This window comes from Mastomys coucha, unplaced genomic scaffold (genome assembly GCF_008632895.1).
Source record: "Mastomys coucha isolate ucsf_1 unplaced genomic scaffold, UCSF_Mcou_1 pScaffold12, whole genome shotgun sequence".
Taxonomy (NCBI): Eukaryota; Metazoa; Chordata; class Mammalia; order Rodentia; family Muridae; genus Mastomys; species Mastomys coucha.
The window spans coordinates 15,070,610-15,090,763 of NW_022196894.1; the positions used below are offsets into that span (position 1 = coordinate 15,070,610).

At 41.9% G+C, this 20,154-nt stretch overlaps 1 protein-coding gene across 1 annotated transcript in view; it reads right to left on the reverse strand.

Annotated features, from left to right (window-relative positions):
* Dgcr8 (DGCR8 microprocessor complex subunit) overlaps positions 1 to 20,154 on the reverse strand; it is a 35,333-nt gene that overhangs the window by 2,909 nt on the left and 12,270 nt on the right. Inside the window, exons 8-13 of the mRNA XM_031363343.1 lie at positions 19,979 to 20,077; positions 14,750 to 14,832; positions 2,924 to 3,024; positions 2,596 to 2,702; positions 1,401 to 1,528; positions 105 to 218 (exon numbers count right to left, since the gene is read on the reverse strand). Of these exons, the coding sequence (XP_031219203.1) occupies positions 105 to 218; positions 1,401 to 1,528; positions 2,596 to 2,702; positions 2,924 to 3,024; positions 14,750 to 14,832; positions 19,979 to 20,077 (632 nt within the window). The remainder of the gene's footprint in view (positions 1 to 104; positions 219 to 1,400; positions 1,529 to 2,595; positions 2,703 to 2,923; positions 3,025 to 14,749; positions 14,833 to 19,978; positions 20,078 to 20,154) is intronic.

A 20,154-nucleotide genomic window follows, 5' to 3' on the forward strand; every position in this document is an offset into this window, starting at 1 on the left:
TCAGTAATTATGATATGTGCAGAAACAATACACGGGTAGATGGTGAGTTTAGGGGGTAGGGAGGCAGGTGGCCTGGGGAAGGGGTGAGGAAGGGAGATAATCACCCGCTCTGCAGCCAGCCTCTTCATCTCTTCTTGCAGCTTGCTCAGGATGTGAAGGTTGGGCCTGTTCTTCTTGGCATACTGTTGTAGCTCTATCACACTCTTGTCAGAGGTCTCCTAGGGACCCAAAGCCTGCTCTCAGAACTGCCAAGTAGCAGTATGCTCAAGTAGCAGTATCCACCCAAATCAGGAGTGTAAGGGCTTGGTGAGGCACAAGTGCACACCAGTGGCCTACCTGTGATAAAGCATTTGTTGCTGACAAATATAGGATATAAGCACAGCCCTGAGCTCCCTGGTCTCTCCCAGACATTGTTCCTTCCTCCATGATCACAACTCTGTGTGTTTACTAGCTGAGTGTGAAAGTCAAGCACTCACTACGCTAGGAAACCTTTGACAATGGCAAGATCATGGCTGAAGCCAACTGAGACATAACACAGCCAAACAACCTACCCAGCTGTTGTTCTTTAGTTCTCTTCCCTTCTTGGTTTGGAGGCCACAACTAAGGATGCTCACTGTATCTTAGAATGCCAGAACTCCTGTGCCAGACAAGGGCCATTCACTCTTCAGTTGAAGGAAACCTGTCCATGGTTGCAGCAATGTTCCCTCTCAGTCTTAGCCCCAGACTATGTACCTACACTGTACCTACATTTCAACTCGTGAAAAAATGCTTCTATTCAGGCTGAAGATGCAACTCAATAGTACAGTCCTTGTTGGCCTGTACAAAGCCCCGGGTAGGATCCCCAGCAGTAGGAGGGAGTGGAATCAGAGAAAAAGAGAAGTAGCCTTATATTATTTATGTTCCCCATGTAACTCCTGGACTCCTCCTGCTTGAGCAAACCTGAATTTGGGGGGATCTGAAGGGATGCTGCGTTTCTCTCAACTATTAGCTCAGCTCAAGGGTCCACAGCACAGTCTTCAGGGTCTCCACTTAAACTCCTTTAAACAATGAGATCCTGATTATCCAGGTAGTTCCAGCATATATTAGGGGAAAATGTAAAAAAATGCTGGTGATGCAGCTGAGTTCCATTACTACCCAACACTACTTCCCAATACTTCCTATACCCCTTAGGTTTGGAGACTGATTTAAATTCTGAGATCTGGGCAAAAACCTCAGAAACAAAACTGCTTGACAGATTCATGAGGAAAATGTAGCTTGGGTGCTCCCACCCTCAGCTTACACAATCACTGTCACAGCACTGCAGAGACAGTCATAATTAAAAGTAGTGCTGCCAAGCCCCAAGCCAAAAGCAAGAAACAGGGAAGCAGAGCAACTGCCAGAATATGTGACAGTCTGGTTACCTGCTTGACCATTTTGCTGCTCTCACGACCATACATGCGCAGTAAGGACCCCCAGTTCTTGACATGTGGGTGCAGCAGCTGAAGGATTTTCTGAGATGCTAATTGTTTCCCAACTCGTTTATTCTTACCTATGAGGAGGAAAAAACAAAGGTGAGAAGACAGGAGAACCTTTTCTGGGTACCTAGGGAGCCCATGCAGGGCATGCCACAAGAAGGTAGACAGTGCTTTGCTACTGTGCTGGACACCATGACTCAGTCCTGAGTCCTGAGATCTTGACCCAGGTACCAAACACCCTATTGAGCAGCTTTCAGGAGATCCAAGTAAAGACTTGTGAGAAATGTATTAGCTAAGACAACAAAATTTCCTTCCCTCCACCAGCCTACTCCACCTCACTTTCCTGCAACACAATGAGCACCAGCTACAAGGCCTCCTAAAGTTTATAGCTCCTGAAGGTAGGTGTCTGGGTAGAGCCTCCATAGAAAGGATACTCTCTGAGCCAGGAGAGCCCTCCACACTGAGAAATCACTACTGGTCAGATTCACTCAGCCTTCTCTCCAGCCTACATCTGTGAGGACTGGAGTTTATATGGTGCAGCAATAGCCATAGGTATAGAAAACACACACACACACACACACACACACACACACACACACACACCTTTACTTGTAGTGGTTACAATGTTTTATTTTATGGTTTTGTTTTTTATTTCTTTAGAAGCAAGGTCTCACTATGTTGCTCAAGCTAGTGTTGAACTCACATGATTCTCCTGCTGAAACTACTTGAATTCTCCATCATGCTTAACTTTATATTAGCTTTTACTAAGCAACTATGTCAGATGTAAAACCAGAGGAAGATGGTGCCTAGAGACCAAATATAGGAGTGCAGACAGATGGGTAGCCATCAGGATGCACCCCAGTCACCGCCTTAAGAAAGCAGTCCCCTTCTCCCACCAGTCAGGCTGGTTAGAAGTCATAGCCACAATGGAACAGGAGGGAGAATGCAAGGAGGATGACCACCTAATTTCAGATGAAGGTGTGATGGCCAACACAAAAAACTGGTGCTTAGAATGACTGTCAGAGCAGTAGTAGCAGACCAGGCCATACACCCTCATATCAGAAAATGCTAGCCATACCCTAGCAGTCCTCTGAAAACACACCAGCCTATGAGGGAAGCAGGGGAAGAGACAGATTCTTACACCACCCGCGCACTGTGTGTTTGCCGCATGCCATAACATATTCACTCTTCTGGTTTTTCCCAGGAACCACTTCAAACTTGATGGATGTGTCACCCATTCCATGGTTTCTTTAGGAGAAAAGAAAGATGACAAGACATTACTCGATAATGCTTATACATGGTGACTTCTGGGGGGGCTACTATCCAACCAAGTCCATTAATTGCTCTCCAAAGAAAACCCAAACCCCTCCCTAGATGTTCAGCAGACCATGGAAGATTCTCCACACACTAATTTCAGTTATCCAGAGCTTCCGTGACCTGATTCTTAACAGAAGTACGGCTTACCCTACCTTTTAAGGCACTCATGGAGGATCTGATATGGAGACAACAGCCCAGCCTTGCTTGTCAGCTCGTAGACTCGTGAATCCTCAATACTGATGTGGTTAAAATACTAAAACACAAAGCACATGTTTGTGAATCCCAAGCAGGTTCAAACAGTTGTGCCACACTGTGTTTCCCTCAGACAATGAACATCTTTTTTTGTTACCTCAATAAAGCATGCCATATTCCAGATATCTCTGATGGAACTATTAGGGAAGGATTAGGAAGTGTGGCTGTGTTGGAGAGGGTATATCACTGGAGTGAGCTTTAAAGGTTTCAAAAGCCCATTCCTAGTTAGATTCATTCTCTCTTCCCTCTCCCTGCCTCCTGCTTGTGGATGAAATGTGAGCTCTTAGCTACTTCTTGAACACCATGCCTGCCTGCCACCATGCCTCTCATAGTTGTGGATTAACCCTCTGAAATTCTAAGCCCCAATGAACTCTTCTCTAAATTGCCTTGGCCATAGTGTTTTGTCAGAGCAATAGAAAAGTAACTAAGATATGCAGAGAGAGAAATTTTGCACAGCAAGGTTCAAGTAGGCTGGGGATACGAGGAGAGCCATGAAATGCATGGGACAAAGGATAAGGGTCAGAATTGAGTAGCTAACAGATCCCTGCCTTGATCCCTGACTGACCCTGTACTCAATGAACAGAAGATTGCCAAACAGCTCAGCTTACTCTATGTACAGACTACCTCTGGGACAGGCTGCAGAAATGGTAGAGTCATGCACTGATAAATCTACCAGTTGATGGTAGATCACGTACTCAAAGTCCCATAGGATTTTATAGCCTAGCAACATTAGAGTCATCCTAGTTTGTGTAGGTACACTCTATATGGTTTCCATAAGTAAATCATCTAAGCAATACATATCTATACCACAAACTGGGTGACTTTTAGCAACCACAGTGTGTGCTCTCACAACTCTAAATAAAGGCTAGAAGTAAAAATTCAAGGTAGTCAGCAAAGTTCTACTCCTCCTGCAGAAACTACATGGGAAGACTCAATTTCCGGTGGCCTAGCTCCTATGGCTTATGAGAGCAGCAAGTCAATCTATACTCAGTATGTTTTCTTTGTTTCTCCCCTCTGGAAAACCAGTCACAATTATTCAACCACATGTCAATAAATTATACCTATAACAACCTGTTCTCCAAAGTAATGCCAAATTCTCAGGTACTGGAGATTAGCCCCTCAACAGATCCTTTTCAGAGACTACACAACCCAAACCAGAATATCCGGGAAACAAAATAAAAATTTCAATTGTCAAGCAAATAGGAACAAAGAGCTTGAAACAAACATGAAACAATGGGGCCCACCAGGCAGAGGATCTGCTGGGTGGGGAAATCTCTCACTAGCCCAATAGAGAGCAGTCTGTAGAGCCCTAGAGTCCAGACCTTGGGTCACATGAATAAACTAAATCAAGACCTTTCTAGAATGACGTATGAATAGCTTTTCTCTGTGTTTGTACTGCTCACAGTAACAACAGTGTAGAGGAAACTCTTACATAAAGAGTCCAGCCAAGACTGGCAAGCATGAACTCCAACTGTCGTGGTTTGGTTGTCTTTAAATAGGAATCAAAAGATGCCTCCGCCCTCAAATGTAGGGAAGTCACCCATCTCATCAGGAGTTAGACCCTGGAACTAACTATAAGAACCAGGAAGGAAGCCAACTGATTAGCAACATGTGCTATGCTCAGCCTATATAACCCTGTTCTACCCAGCCATTAGTACCTGACCATCAGGGTACAGCTGACAGATGGCCAGCTTATCTGAAACCCAAACTCTGTCCTGGAAGAACCTGAGTATAGTCACTGGAAAACATACACTCAGAAACTCAAAGATGTCTGTGTCTGGTATAAAATTCTGAGCATAACGCCCACAGCAAGCATCTCTGTGGAGTATCTCTCAAGTGCAATCAAATGGCAAAATGACTTACAGATAATCATTGGTATTTTGAAAGACAGCCTGGAAGACTGGAGCGCCCAGAGCCCATAGATGGCAAAGAAGCACAAGTTGCTCATATAGCCCATGAAAAACTACAATCTAAGTTGGGTGATGGTGACACATGTCTTTAATCCCACTTGGGAGGCAGAGGCAGGCAGATCTCTGAGTTCTGGGTCAGTCTGGTCTACAGAGTGAGTTCCAAGACAGCTAGGGCTATACAGAGAAACCCTATCTCAATGTCCTGCATTCTCTCCTCCCCCCATCTAAAAAGACAAAACAAAACAAAACATCCAACCCCCACCTAAACCAAAAAAAACTACAATCTAGATACTGAGGAACACTATCTTAAAAATCAGCCTTCAGCAATATCCACTCGTCAACAAAAGTTGAGGTTATAACTATCCCACTAAGAAAACTCGAGGTCCAGATGATTTCATTGATAATGACGACTCCACATTTTAAGGAGAAAAATATCAACTATACACAAACTCAAAGAGAATACTTCATAGCTTAGTTTATGATGCTACCTGTACCATATTAACACCAGGAGAAAGTACAAAAACTAAACCAATCAAAACCTACAAAACAGTAACCCTTGCAAACACAGATAGGAAAATTATGAAGAGTATCATAGTGGTGTGTGCCTAAATGCCCATCATTCAGGAGAATAAGGCAGGAGAATCCTGAATTCCATGCCAGCCTAGGCTATGTACCTAGACCCTGTCACAAAAAGTAACACACTGATCTTGGCAGAACACACCTTTAATTCGAACACTCAGATGGTAGACTTCTGTGAGTTGTTCAAGGCCAGTCTGATTTGCATAGCTAGGATAGTTAGTACTACATAGTGAATCCCCTATCGAAAGCAAACAAGGAGCCGGCAAGCTGGCTTAATGAAGAAAGTGCTTGCTGAGCAAGGCTGGCAATCTGAATTTACTCCCTAGAACCCATATAAAGGTAGAAGAACAAAGCTCTCCTGTTTTCCATGAGTGTTTTGTAGCGCCTGTGCTCACACACAAACACACTTTAATAAAAAATACCCCTCATATGCAAACACACACAGAAGTCAGACACACACACATACACAGTCGATAAATAGAATCAATACAAAGGAATGTATACCATGTCAAAGAAAGGAATATATACCATGCCAAGTAGGACTAGTTCGGGGATGCATGCTTTAGAAGAATCAATATTGGCTGGGCAGTGGTGGCACACACCTTTAATCCCAGCACCTGGGAGGCAGAAGCAGGTGGATTTCTGAGTTTGAGGCCAGCCTGGTCTATAGAGTAAGTTCCAGGACAGCCAGGGCCACACAGAGAAACCCTGTCTCAAAAACAACAACAGCCAAGAAAGAAAGAAAGGAAGGAAGGAAGGAAGGAAGGAAGGAAGGAAAGAAGGAAAAAAGAAAATCAATTCACAAACAGTAAGTTGTATTTACATGCTAGCAACAAAATACAACCAAAGGATTACTCACTACAGTGGGACAATCTAAGAATAAAATGTGAGCAGGATCTGTATGTAATAAAAACCACCAGCTACTAACAAAAGCAAAGGCTAAGAGACCTACTACTAGTACAAGGAAATCACTAACCAATGATCAGCTAATCTAAGTGTACTGACTTAGTAGACATGCTACAAAAAAAACAGATAAATTAAGACTCAAGAATACAGATATTTTGCAATTATTATCTGGGAAAAATATTATTACAAGTTGAACTATAAACTGCTCCAAAATGTACAAGTTGAAATCTCACCCCTTAGTACCTCGGAAAGTGAGTTAAGTACATGGGTAAGTGGGCCCTATGTGAGGACTCAGCCCTATCCCAGGAGTTAATTCTTTACAAACAGAAATGAGATTCCTTTAAGGAAAAGCATAAACATGAAGATAGTCATCCCAGAAACCAGATGTCTCTGGCAGTATCTAGAAGAAACTAACAAACTTGACACTACTATTTTGGACTTCTGACCTCTAGAACCAAGGAAACTAAATTTCTGTGGTTTACTTTGCCCAGTTTTTGATACTTTGTTATAGTAGCACCAGTAAACAAATAGTAACAGCAATAACTAACTTTGGTTGTCCTGTTGTGCTCTGTGAGACATACAAATTGTTAAGTATAGATGGTCCTATATAGGGGAAGAACAGGAAATAGAAACTATTCCTGAGACTTCAATTACCCATCATAAAAAGCATAGACTGGCAGGCTTAGTGGTAGATATGCCTTTAATAGGGGTTGGGGAACTACACACACCATACACCTTTAACTCCAGCACTCGGGAAGTAGGAATAAGTAGATTTCTATGAGTTCAAGGCCATTCTGGTCTACAGAGTGAATTCCAGTACAGACAGGGCTTACTGGCTGGCCATCCTGGTCTAACTGGGAAGTACCAGGCCAGGCAAGAGATTCTATGTCAAAAAACAAGATAGAAAGTATCTGAGAAATGACATTCAATGATGATCTGTGGTCTACACACACAGACATAAACAAGCACACATCACAAAATTAAAGAGATCACGACTAGAGACTGGAAAGATGGCGTTCAATAAAGAGCACTGCTCTTCCAGGGGACCCAAATTGGCTCCTAGCACCCATGTTGGGTAACTCGTAACTGTCTTATAACTAAAGCTCCGAAAGGATCCAACACTTCTTGTTACTCTAGGCAACCCCCCCATCCCCACAAACACATTGACACATATGTGTAAGTAACTATAATAAAAATAGGGACTCGTGGGCTGGAGAGATGGCTCAGCACTTAAGAGCACTGACAGCTCTTCCAGAGGGCCTGAGTTCAATTCCCAGCAACCATATATGGTGGTTCACAACCATCTGTAGTGGGCATTTGATGCCCTCTTCTGGTGTGACTGAAGACAACGACAATGTACTCACATACATTAAATAAATATTGAAAAAGAGGAGGGGGGGACCAGAGAGAGATAGCTCAGCAGTTTGGAGGGCAGTGGCAAAGTACATGCCTAGCTAGTGCAAGGCCATGAGTTCAATTCTTGGCAGAACAAAATAAACTTAATTAATTCATCAATCAATCAGCTGGTTTAAAGGCAGTAAGGGATACTAAACAGGAATAAAGGATCATTCTGCAACCAACCTCTTTACAGATACAGCTTTCTCTGAGGCAATTATGGCAATGATCAATGGTTCATAATAAGGCGGTGTTGAAATAGCTCAGTGGATCAGGCTGGAGAGATGGCTCAGCAGTTAAGAGCACTCACTGACTGCTCTTCCAAAGGTCCTGAGTTCAATACCCAGCAACCACATGATGGCTCACAACCATCTATAATGGGATCTGATGTCTTCTTCTGGTGCATGCTGAAGAGAGCAATAGTGTACTCATTTGCATAAAATAAATAAATTAAACAAACAAACAAACAAACAAGCCCAGCTGTGGTAGCACATGCCTTTATTCCCAGCACTTGGGGAGGCAAAAGCAGGCTGATTTCTGAGTTCCAGGATAGCCAGAGCTATACAGAGAAACTCTGTCTCAAAAAAACAAAGCAAAACAAACAAACAAACAAGCAAATAAGCAAACAAAAACTTAGAAAGATCGAAAAACCAAAAAAAAAAAAAAACTTAGAAAGAAAGGAGAAAGAAAGGGAGAAAGGAAGAAACATAGAAAGAAATAGGTCAGTGGATAAAGGTATTTACTGTCAAGTTTGAAAACCTGAGTTCAACCCTTGGAATCTATATGATGGTCCTCTGAACTCTCCATGTGTGCAGTGGCATGCATGTACCCACATAATACACACAAGGCTACAGAGATGGCTCAGCAATTAAGAGTGCTTACAGCTCTTCTACAGGATCCGAAATTATTTCCCAACATCCATGTTAGGCAGCTTAGAGCTGCCTGTGAGTCCAGCTCCAGGGGTCCTAGCCTCCCTGGGTACCTGCACTCACATGGCAGACACTCAGACACACATACAAATAAAATCAATCTTAAAAAAATAAAATAAATGAATGGAAAAATGCATTTTTCTGTTTTGTTTTACATTTAAAATGAGACTAGTTTTAAGAGACCATCTCCAAGCTGCCAATAAATCATTTTTACGAGCTGGTCTTCTATATTGTTAGAGCATAAATATACCAGTACAGGTGTTTCAGTGACAAACGGGCCCAAAGGAAGTGCCAGCAAGATGCCTCAGTAGTAAAGATGCTTTGCCACATAAACTTAGTTATCTTTAGAACAAAGCAAAGTTATGAGGGAACTAACTTTATCATATAGTCCTCTGGCCTCCATATACACACAACATGAGCATAAGCCTACATGTATGTGCACACTTGTGTGAGCGCGCATGCGCACACACACAAAATAAATAAATTAAAAGACCTAGAAGGTAAACTGATAGTAGCAGATAGTCATTCATACCCTATCTTTGATACAATAATATAGTGAGTTCCACAGCAACCAAGACAGCTACACAGTGAGGCCTTGTCTCTGAAAGAAGATAGAGTTAAGTAGACACCAGTTATTAACTTCTGACACTGACAGGTAGCTAGAAACGAACACAGACAGACAAACATCCTACAAAGGACAAAGGTCCACATCACCAAGCTCTTTTCTACTGGCATGCCTGTCCTCATTTGTTCTGTCTGTACCTTATCTCCCTCCTACTGGTAGCTGATAAGATCTCTAGCCTGCCTGCCCAATTCTTTTTTTTTTTTAGATATTTTCTTTATTTACATGCGAATTTCTCCATTCCCAGTTTCCCCTCCAAAAAACAAAAAAACAAACAAAAACAAACCCCTGTTGCCTCCCCCCTCCCCATGCCACCCCGCCCTCTCCCACTTTCTGGCCCTGGCATTCCCCTACACTGGGGCACAGAACCTTCACAGGGCCGAGGTCCTCTCCTCCTATTGATGATCGATTGTGCCTGCCCAATTCTACTCTTTGAAATACCAATCTAATGTACTTGAGTTTCCTGCTGAGTTTAATACTCTTTCTAAAAAAAAAATGTATTTGTAATTACAGGTGATTTGACTTCATGCATATCTGTGTACTGCGTGTATACAGTGACCATGAAGGCCAAAAAAGAGCATCAAATCTGGAAAGAGGGATGGGGGTGAGGGGGACCAATTCAGGTCTTCAAGCATTCAACAATCTCTCCAGCTTCTACTTTTATTATTTATTATTTACTTTTATCATTTTTTAATTATGTTTGTACTGAATCCCCTGGAACTGGAAGTACCAGTGGTTGTTACCCACCCAACGTTTAGGTCCAAACTTGGGTCCTTTGCAAGAATAGTAAGTGTTCATAACCTCTGATGGCATATGCCTTTAATGCCAGCAGTGGGAGGTAGAGGAAGGTGGATCTATAGAAGGCAGAGGTCAGCCTGATCTATATAAAGAGTTCCAGGACAGCAAGGCTATACAGTGAGACATTGTCTCAAAACAAACACACACACACACAAGGGTAGAAGTGGGGATGAGGCTGGATTTATGACTCAGGGACAGAGTTCTTGTCTCGAATGTCAAAGGCCCAAGATCCTCTTCCTAATACAAGAGGAAGAGCAAAGTAGGGATTTTAAAACATTCTCTAGAGGTGTTTCCTAGTAGACTCAAATAGGCAAAAGAAATATCAGCAAACATGAAGGTAGGTCTATTGAAATTATCTAGTCTGAGGAACAAAAATAAAACTAAGGCAGAGTTGCAGAAACCTTTAGGACAAATTAAAACTATCATTAAGTATAAAAGTTTGTAGACAGAAGGTAGTGGCATATGCCTTTAATTCAGTACTCAGATCCCTATGTGTTCGAGGCCAGCCTGGTCTATAGATCAAGTTCCAAGATAGCCCAGGCTGCACAGCAAAACCTGGTCTTGGGGGAAAAAAAACTACACTAGCCCATGTGGTGGCTCATGCTTTTAATCCTGGCACTCAGGAGGCAAAAGCAGGTGGATATCTTTGAGTTCAGAGCCAACCTGGTCTATGTAGTTGAGTTCTAGAACACCCAGAGACAGATTCTGTCTCAAAAAAAGATAAAAAAGAAAAAATAAAAAGAAGCAGCTAAATAAATTCCAAGTGGAATAAACTCACGCATCTGTTTGTAGACTCATCCATTGAAGGCCAAACAGAGCTTCTTGAAAGCAGAAGAGAATCTATTCAGCAGACACAGAAAACTCAGAGGTTAACAAGCAATGTTTGTTTGCTTTTCCTTTTCTTTTTTCTCCCCTCCAATGCTGGAAATCAAACCCAGGGCCTTATATATATATATTAGTAAAGTGCTCTGCCATCAAGTTATACCCAGTCTTTGGTGTTCTATTTTTTGAAACAGGTTTTACTGCCTAGCCCAGGATGAATTTAAATTTGTGGTACTTCTATTCCCAAAACAGTTTCTTATCAGAAACCAGAAAGGGTAAAAGGCAGTATGGGCTAGGAAGTTAAATCAATCAATTCTTTATATAGGGCTATAGAGATGGCTAAATAGGTAAAAAAAAAAAAAAGCGCTTGTCACCAAGCCAACAGTCTACTTTCAATCCCCAGAACCAATATAGTAGAAGGAGAGAACCAACTCTCACAAGTTGTCCTCTGATTTCCATGCACATACACAAATAAATTTAAGGAAAATATTAGGGAAAAAAATTCCTGTAATCAAGTACCACGCACACTCGTCTACTCCAGTCACATCCAAAATATTGGGGATAAAATCCTGATAAAGGATAAGAGGCAATAAGACTTCAAAAGGAGATCTGTGCCTCCTGGATTTCAGACTAGTCGCTGGTATCCCCTAACTCAGACCTGTTCCAGATCAGTCTTTCCAATCGTCAACACGGCCTCATAATTAGGCATAAAGCTACCCCAAGTAATGATTTGTAAATAGTTAAGATTGGACATTGTCTCTTGGCCAACACAATGTTTCCAACTATCCTAGTTTAATGTTTTACACACTAGAGAGTAATTGAAGGGTTTCTCTCACTCTAAGACATTAGCTGAAAGTGTTAGGTCCGGATTCCCCTCTGCCTGCCTCCAGCAAGAACCAGAGAATTAGCATAAGAATACCTCAACAGGGAGGGCTCCACCCCTCTTCCTCCTGTTTCACACCTAGCTACCAGACCTTGCTGACCTTGGTATGGGGGTGGCTTGCTTCAGTCTAGCACTAGGACTGGGAGAAGAAGGACTTGGACTCACATGCAGGACTAGCACTAGAACTTAGATGGGCTAAGACTCAGATTCATGTATCTCTCGCAGTCCCCCCAGAGCACTTGGGCCCGGGGGGATGCAGCACCAGTTCAGAGGAGATAGCTGCTGCTTTAGACCCAGTATGTTTTAGATAGCCTCAGATGTACCTCAACTATTGAGCTGCCAGATTTACCATCTCTCTTTTGCAATGACTGTAAAAGTCTGATGCCATTTCTAAGAAATACATTTAGATCTTATACTTCATGTGTCGTCTCTGCCGTCATTTCTTCGCCTACGCCTTGTCGACCTGACTAAGACCCCCGTTTCTCCCGCGGGTTGAGGGAGGCCCAGATCGGTGGCCCGCAGCAATCAAGCACTTCCTAGCTTGCTCACTGGTGTCATAGAGGGGAACTATCTCAGGAGAAGTCTTATATACCATTAAGCTGGGGAAAGAAGACCCTGTATTTTCCTATCTCCAAACTTCAAAGTTCTCCACTGGCTAAGTTGACTACCCAAAAATGGGGGTAGGGGTGGGATGGCATCAAAAAGGTTGGAGGGTGGGGAAATAATATATTAACCTTTTAATTAAAGGGAAAGATAAAAAAAAATGTATGTGAACCTGGGAAACTGGATATTAATCAGATTCAGACAGATATACTTAGATGGTACATGACAACTATATCAGACTGAAGCCCAGAGCAAGCAAATAAGGAAGCAGAGGGAGCTTGCTAGGTGTGAATACAAGTGGAGTGCAGAACAGAACTGAAGCCAGGACACTTAAGATGAACCCTTTGGCTAGATAGTGCAGATTGCTTTGTCCTCACTACTTTGGATGTTCTCAGAGGTGGAAAAAATCAACTGCTGCTGGGGAGAATTCTCTACCCTAGAGGATGGGAAGATAACTCAAGTAGTTGGCAAAGTGTTTTCCACATAAGCATGAAATCCAGGGTTCAATCCCCAGAACCAACACTAATTCCAAGCATGGTGATGATGTAGGCATAAAAAGACAGATTTATCCCTAGAACTTGCTAAGCAACCCAATCTACTGGGTATTCCAGGCAGAAAAATACCCCCCAAAAAGATGGCTAGTACCTAAGGTACACCTGAGATTATTGTTTGTATGTACATGCATATGCACACAAAAACAAAAGAACTTCTCACCACAAACCCACCAGGCAGAGGACCTCTGGTGCTCAGAGAGAGAGAGAGGATGTCCTTTCCTTTAGCTAGGCTAACAGAAGCAGTCTGAGGGAGGCTCTTACACTTTCAGCATAACTAGGCCTGCATACCAGGACCTTCAACCCAGCAACACAGTTTGAGAAAAGCTCTTTTCTGAATTGTTTTGGACTTCACTCACCTATAAAACAAGCCTGGAGGAAAATGACTCATCCTTTCTCTTGTCCTCAGCAAGAGTGAAGATGTTTTGTTGGCTCCTTTCCTTTTTCTTTCCTTTTGCACTGTCTTTCTTACTTTTCTAAGTGTTCCTGTGTGATCACTTAAGTCTTCTTTCCATTTTTATTTTTGGTTTGATTTGACACATGGTCTTAGATACTCAAGCTAACTTTGAGCACCCACATTTGTTCTTGTTCTGGTCCTCTTGCCTCTTCTTCCCCAGTATTAGCACTATAGGCATATACTACCATATCACACCAAGCCAGAACATTTTCCTATACCTTCACCCCATACACCTTTCCTTTTCTCATAGTTAAATGTAGTTAAGGGTTAAAGAATGGCTCAATGGCAAAAAGCACTTGTCACATAAGCTTGAGGGCTGGAGTTTCAGTCCCAGAATGCATATGGTGGGAGAAAAGGACTCACTCCTCCTCAGGTTGTTCTTCTACCTTCACACTTGTACCACAGCATGCATTCACCCACACACATACATAACCACAAAAGTAAATAATAAATCAATGTAATGTAAAAACGGAATTGCTGTTTTCAGAGACTGCTTTCTCTTAGTGCAAAGGGGGAACATACCCCAAGAAACCAACAAGACTCCACTAACAAGACCCTCATAAAACTTAAAAATCTATATAAATAAAAAATTTTTTTGGTTTTTTTGAAACAGGGTCTCACCATGTAAGCTATTGGCTAGTCTGGAATTAATTATGTAGACCAGGCTGACCTCAAACACACAGAGATGTGCCTGTCTTTGTCTCCCATTTAAATAAATTTAATAACTTGAAGAGATACCTATCCCAACAGAGGCATGCAAGACACAGTGTAGAAACACAAGAACCCTGAAAAGCCAAGGCAACACAATTCCTAAAAATGTTCAGGACTCTTTCATAACTGAATCCAAATATAACAAAAGGGTTCAAAGGCCAAAGAACTCAAAAGTCTGGTTTTAAAATAACCAGTGACCACAAGAAAATTAGAACAGACAAGAAATCAATATAAAACCAAGATTAAACTCTTTTGCTACGAATAGCTGTAAAACCACATTTATCCTAAAAGGTTTCTACAGGACAGGGTTTTAGATAGTTGTAACAACAATCTCAATCTTAGACACTCTGCCAGATTCATTTCCATCATAGATTTACATGTGTAACATACACAACTGAAGGGTAAAGTCTTCAAGACTTTCTCCTCTGTTTTCACAAAGGTAAGCAAGTTCCTCTTACAGGCTGATGATTAGACCCTTGACATGGTGTACATCCCTGGTTGAGGCAACGGGGTCAGTGGCTGTATGGTAGTTCCCAGGAGAACAAGATCACCACACTCACCTCCAGTTCCTCACTGTCTTTAGGCTTCTCCTCAGAGGTCTGTTTAACAAAGTCAGGGATGAGAATTTCCAGTGTGGCTCGGGCTACAAAAAAAAAGTCTGAGGTGAGGGGAACCCAAAAGAAAACCATGTGAGCAAGCAGTGAGCCTACATGCTGGCTCCCACACTCATGCCCACAAGAACAGCACTTTATAAGGTAGAATTATGAGGGCATAAAGAACAAGTGAATCCTGAAAAGGGACAGTGAGATGATGCAAGTTTTACATGCCAATTTTACCAAGAGAGGAACTTACATCTCCATCTGTGTTTTTAGAGGAATCAAGTTGTGTAGTGTATGAAAAAAATAGCTTGGTAAAAACTAACAACAGGTTGCTATGGACCACAACACATGGACAGCAGCTGTTAAGAACAGGTAAATGGGCATATGTGAGAAACTCTGTAAGAGTCATGTGTAAGGACCATGAACAGGCCACTACCTGTCACAATGGGGAAAGAATACATACAATAAATAGCCCATGGACTAATTGCTGTCTGGTCCAGCACAGCATTGTTGGTAAGACGTCCCAGCAAAATAAGTTTGTAATAAAGACCAAACAGTACAGATGTCAAGAGTAAGTGGCTGAAATATTGGTGGAGGACACAAAGTCCAGAACATAGACTGGTAACCTTGTAAAGAATAGCTTAGAATAAGCCTGAAGAGGTTTCCATTCATCTGCCAGGTCCTATCTCAAAAGTTATCTGTTCAAAGTCTTGACAATTTATTGAACTGAAAAGTCTTTTTAGACTAAATCCTTCTAAAATGTACAGTAGAAGCTAGATATTAGCTCAGTTGTAGAGCACCTTGCATATGAGGACCTGGCTCAATTCCTAACTCTGCATGAGTAAGTTAGCAAAACAGATATCAGGACATCTTGCAGACTGAGGCAGAACATGTAAGCTGAGGGCAAAAGAACAGAGCCAGTAACATGATATAGAAAGACTTGGGCTGGAGAGATGGCTCAGCAGTTAAGAGCACTGACTGCTCATCCAAAGGTCCGGAGTTCAATTCCCAGCAACCACATGGTGGCTCACAACCATCTGTAAAGGGATCTGATGCCCTCTTCTGGTGTGTCTGGAAACAGCTAGAGTGTACTCATATAAAATAAATCTTAAAAAAAGACTTATTGTCCTAAGCAATGGCCACTAAAAAAAAACAATAGCATGGAAACTGGTTCTTAGAAGTAGAAAATCCTCCTCCTGACCCTAAGCCCTAGTGAGACTGAGAAAACTGGCATATCTCTTGTTCTGTACAGAGACCAGTTCTGAAAGATAACAATCCCATAGGATAAAGATCTAGAATGGCTCTATATGTGCCAGGGATAGAAGTAAACCTAACACTAAACTACAATATATTCCACCGCTCAGAAGAACCCAAATAACCCCAATGCTGGTCAAAACAGCTGGGTGCAAACATGCTATCTATCTCTGCATAGAGGCAGAAGGCAAAGATAGTGTATCTAAAAGAAAACACCAGTTCTTGGGATGAACACTGTGCCAATGACTATCTAATCCCCAATTTGAGGTCTGAAGGACTCAGGAAATAATCTATACAAATATCAAAACCCCTCAAGATGATGATAGCATACAATCTGTCTTTTTTCTTAGCATGCCCACATTTTGCTGTTTAAAAACAGATTTAAATGCCAGGTGTGGTAGTGAATGTTTTAGTCTCAGCACTCAGAGACCCATCTCAAAAAAACAAAAACAAAATAAAAAATAAAAATAACAAAACACTTGCATGTGGTCCACATGGCCCAGTTAGCTCTAAGCATACCCAAATCTGCATTTGGCTGAATCAAGAACTGAAAACATGGACTCTGGGGTTATTCAGTAGAAAGAGGCCCTCTAGTATAAAGACTCACTTTAGATACATTTTTTAAAAAGATTTATTTAGCTGGGCAGTAGTGGCACTTGCTTTAATCCCAGCACTTGGGAGGCAGAGGCAGGTGGTTCTGAGTTCGAGGCCAGCCTGGTCTACAGAGTGAGTTCCAGGACAGCCAGGGCTACACAGAGAAACCCTGTCTTGAAAACAAAACAAAACAAAAAAAATGTATTTATTTATTATATGTGAGAATATTGGTGCTGTCTTCAGACAAACCAGAAGAGGGCATCAGATCCCATTATAGATGGTTATAAGCCACCATGTAGTTGCTAGGAATTGAACTCAGGACCTCTCATAGAGCAGTCGGTGCTCTTAACCTCTGAGCCATCTTTCCAGCCTAAGACTCACTTTTAAAAAAAAATAAGCTGGGCGGTGGTGGTACATGCCTTTAATCCCAGCACTTGGGAGGCAGAGGCAGGCAGATTTCTGAGTTCGAGGCCAGCCTGGTCTTCAGAGTGAGTTCCAGGACAGCCAGGGCTACACAGAGAAGAAACCCTGTCTCGAAAAACCAAAAAAAATAAATAAATAAATAAAAATAAATAAATAAATAAAAATCAGTCGGGCAGTGGTGGCGCGCGCCTTTAATCCCAGCACTTGGGAGGCAGAGACAGGTAGATTTCTATGTTCGAGGCCAGCCTGGTCTATAAGAGTGAGTGAGTTCCAGGACAGCCAGGACTATACAGAGAAACCCTGTTTCGACCCCCCCCCCAAAATAATAATAATAAAAAAATAAAAATCTGGGCTGGTGAGATGGCTCAGTGGGTAAGAACACTGACTGTTCTTCTGAAGGTCCTGAGTTCAAATCCCAGCAACCACATGGTGGCTCATAACCACCCATAATGAGATCTGACGCCCTCTTCTGGTGTGTCTGAGAATAGCTACAGTGTACTTACATATAACAATAAATAAATCTTTAAAAAAAATAAAAAATAAATTAATTAAATAAAAATCTAATAGTTTTTGAGACAGCCCTAGCTGTCCTGGAACTTTGTAGACCAGTTTGGCCTGAAATTTAAGAGATTTGTCTGTCTCTGCCTCCCAAATGGTGGGATTAAATATGTTTTACCACACACACCCAGCAGGAATCTTAATTATGTATATATGTATGTGCAGAAGCCAGAGGCTGGAGTTAAGTTCTTTGTAAGCTGCCCAATGTGGGTTCTGGGAAATATGGGGATTTAAGTGGGAATGCCCCTCTTCCCCCAACCCCACCCTGTAGTTTCCAGATTTTTAATGCTTAGTCCCCAGGGGGTGGAACATTTAAAAAAGGATTCGGAGACATGGCCTTGTGGCTTGAGGCTTCAAAAGCCCATATCATTCCAAGTTAGCGCGCTCGCTCCCTCCCTCTCTCTTTCTCCCTCCCTCTCTCTCCCCTGCCTCATGCTTGTGGGTCTGGTATAAATTGTAAGCTACTGCTCCAATGCTTGCCTGCTGTCACGATGATCATGGATTCACCCTCTGAAACTACAAGCCCCAATTAAATGCTTTATTCTAAAACTGCCTTGTGGTCATGGAACTTTGTCACAGTAGGACAAACGTGGTTCTAGTAAAAGAATACTACATGGTCTTTACTACTAAGCCATCTTTCTAACTCATCAAGTCTTTTTACTCTTAGTTTAAATCATTTACAATAAGTACGTAATTATTATATTTTGTCCTTGACCTACTCTAAAGCTTAATTATATCTCCAGCCCTTAGTTTTAAGACAGAATTGCTCTATAGCCAAGGCTAGCCTGAAATTCACAATGGTCCAGTAGCAGCTTCTCAGTACTAAGATTACAGTCATTTACTATAAACTACTCTTATAGTACCTGATGTTTTAAGAATCAAAGTACCAGGACAGAAGAGATGACTCATTAAGGGTTAAAGGCACTTAAGGCTCTGGGTTTGGTTCTCAGCACCCATATGAAGTGACACACAACTTCCTTTAATTCCAAATCCAAAGAATCCAATGCCCGCTCTGGCCTCTGAGGGCATCAGCATACTAGTAGTACATACATGTGTATATGCATATTACACACATACACACATACACACACACACGCACACACACACACACTTAAATCTTTTTAAAATGCACCTTTAAAAATAAAATAGGTGAGGGCCAGTGAGATGGCTTAATGGTTAAGAGCACTGATTGTTCTTCCAAAGGACCTGAATTCAAATCCCAGCAACCACATGGTGGCTCACAACCATTCATAACGAGATCTGACACCCTCTTCTAGTGTGTCTAAAGGCAGCTACAGTGTACTTACATATAATAACAATAAAGTTTTGAGCTGGAAGAGCAGGGCCAGAGACAGCAGAGGTCCTGAGTTCAATTCCCAGCAACGAGATGATGGCTCACAACCATCTATATAGCTACAGTGAACTCATATAATAAAATAAATAAATAAATCTTTAAATAAAATAAAGTAGATAAGCCGAGCAGTGGTGCCGCATGCCTTTAATCCCATAACTTGGGAAGCAAGGGTAGGTGGATTTCTGAGTTCTAGGCCAGCCTAGCCTACAGAGTGAGTTCCAGGACAGCCAGGGGTATACAGAGAAACTCTGCCTCAAAACAAACAAACAAACAAACAAACAAAAAAATAAAATAAAAATAAAATAGGTAATATGAATAAAAATCTTAAACCTATACCATAAAAACCTACAGTTATAGGGCTGGTGAGATGGCTCAGCTCAGGGGGTAAGAGCACTGACTGCTTTTCTGAAGGTCCTGAGTTCAAATCCCAACAACCACATAGTGGCTCACAACCACCAATGAGATCTGACGCCCTCTTCTGGTGTGTCTGAAGTCAGCTACAGTATACTTATGTATAATAATAAATAAATCTCAAAAAAAAAAAAAGAAAGAAAAAGAAAACCTGCAGGCATTACTCAGCCCCTTGCTAATCAGAGATGAAGACCCAGCATACAGCTTGTCTCTGGGATACCAAATGTGATGTTTAATTCTGATTACCAACTCCTGGGCATGCCTGTGATGAATATCTAAATTAAGTTAGCCTCTAGGGCATACTTGTGGAAGAACATCTAGATATGGTAAACTGAGGTGGGAAAACCCACCTTAACGGTAAGTGGCACCATCCCATGGGCTGAGGTCCTAGGCTGAACAAAAAGGGGAAAGGAAGCTGTAAGCTTCTGACTGCAGATGCCATTTTAGCAGCACCCACAAGCTCCTGCACCATGCCTTTCCCACCAGGATAAACTGATGAGGCAAAACAAGCCCCTTCCTTTCTTAAGTTGCTTTTGTAGGGCTATCTTATCACAACAACAGGAAAAGTAACTGATATACCAAGCAAACCACATTACCAGCTTTATTCTTCGCAAGTTTTTTGCTGCTTGCTGTTCCAGATCCATAAGTCACACCATCAATGGTCACGGAGGCACCAAAAGGCTCACTTGGATTCTCTTAAAATTAAAATTACTCATTTTAAAATACTTCCCAAAACATTAAAAGCATGCTAACACAAAGTCAGCCAGCCCTG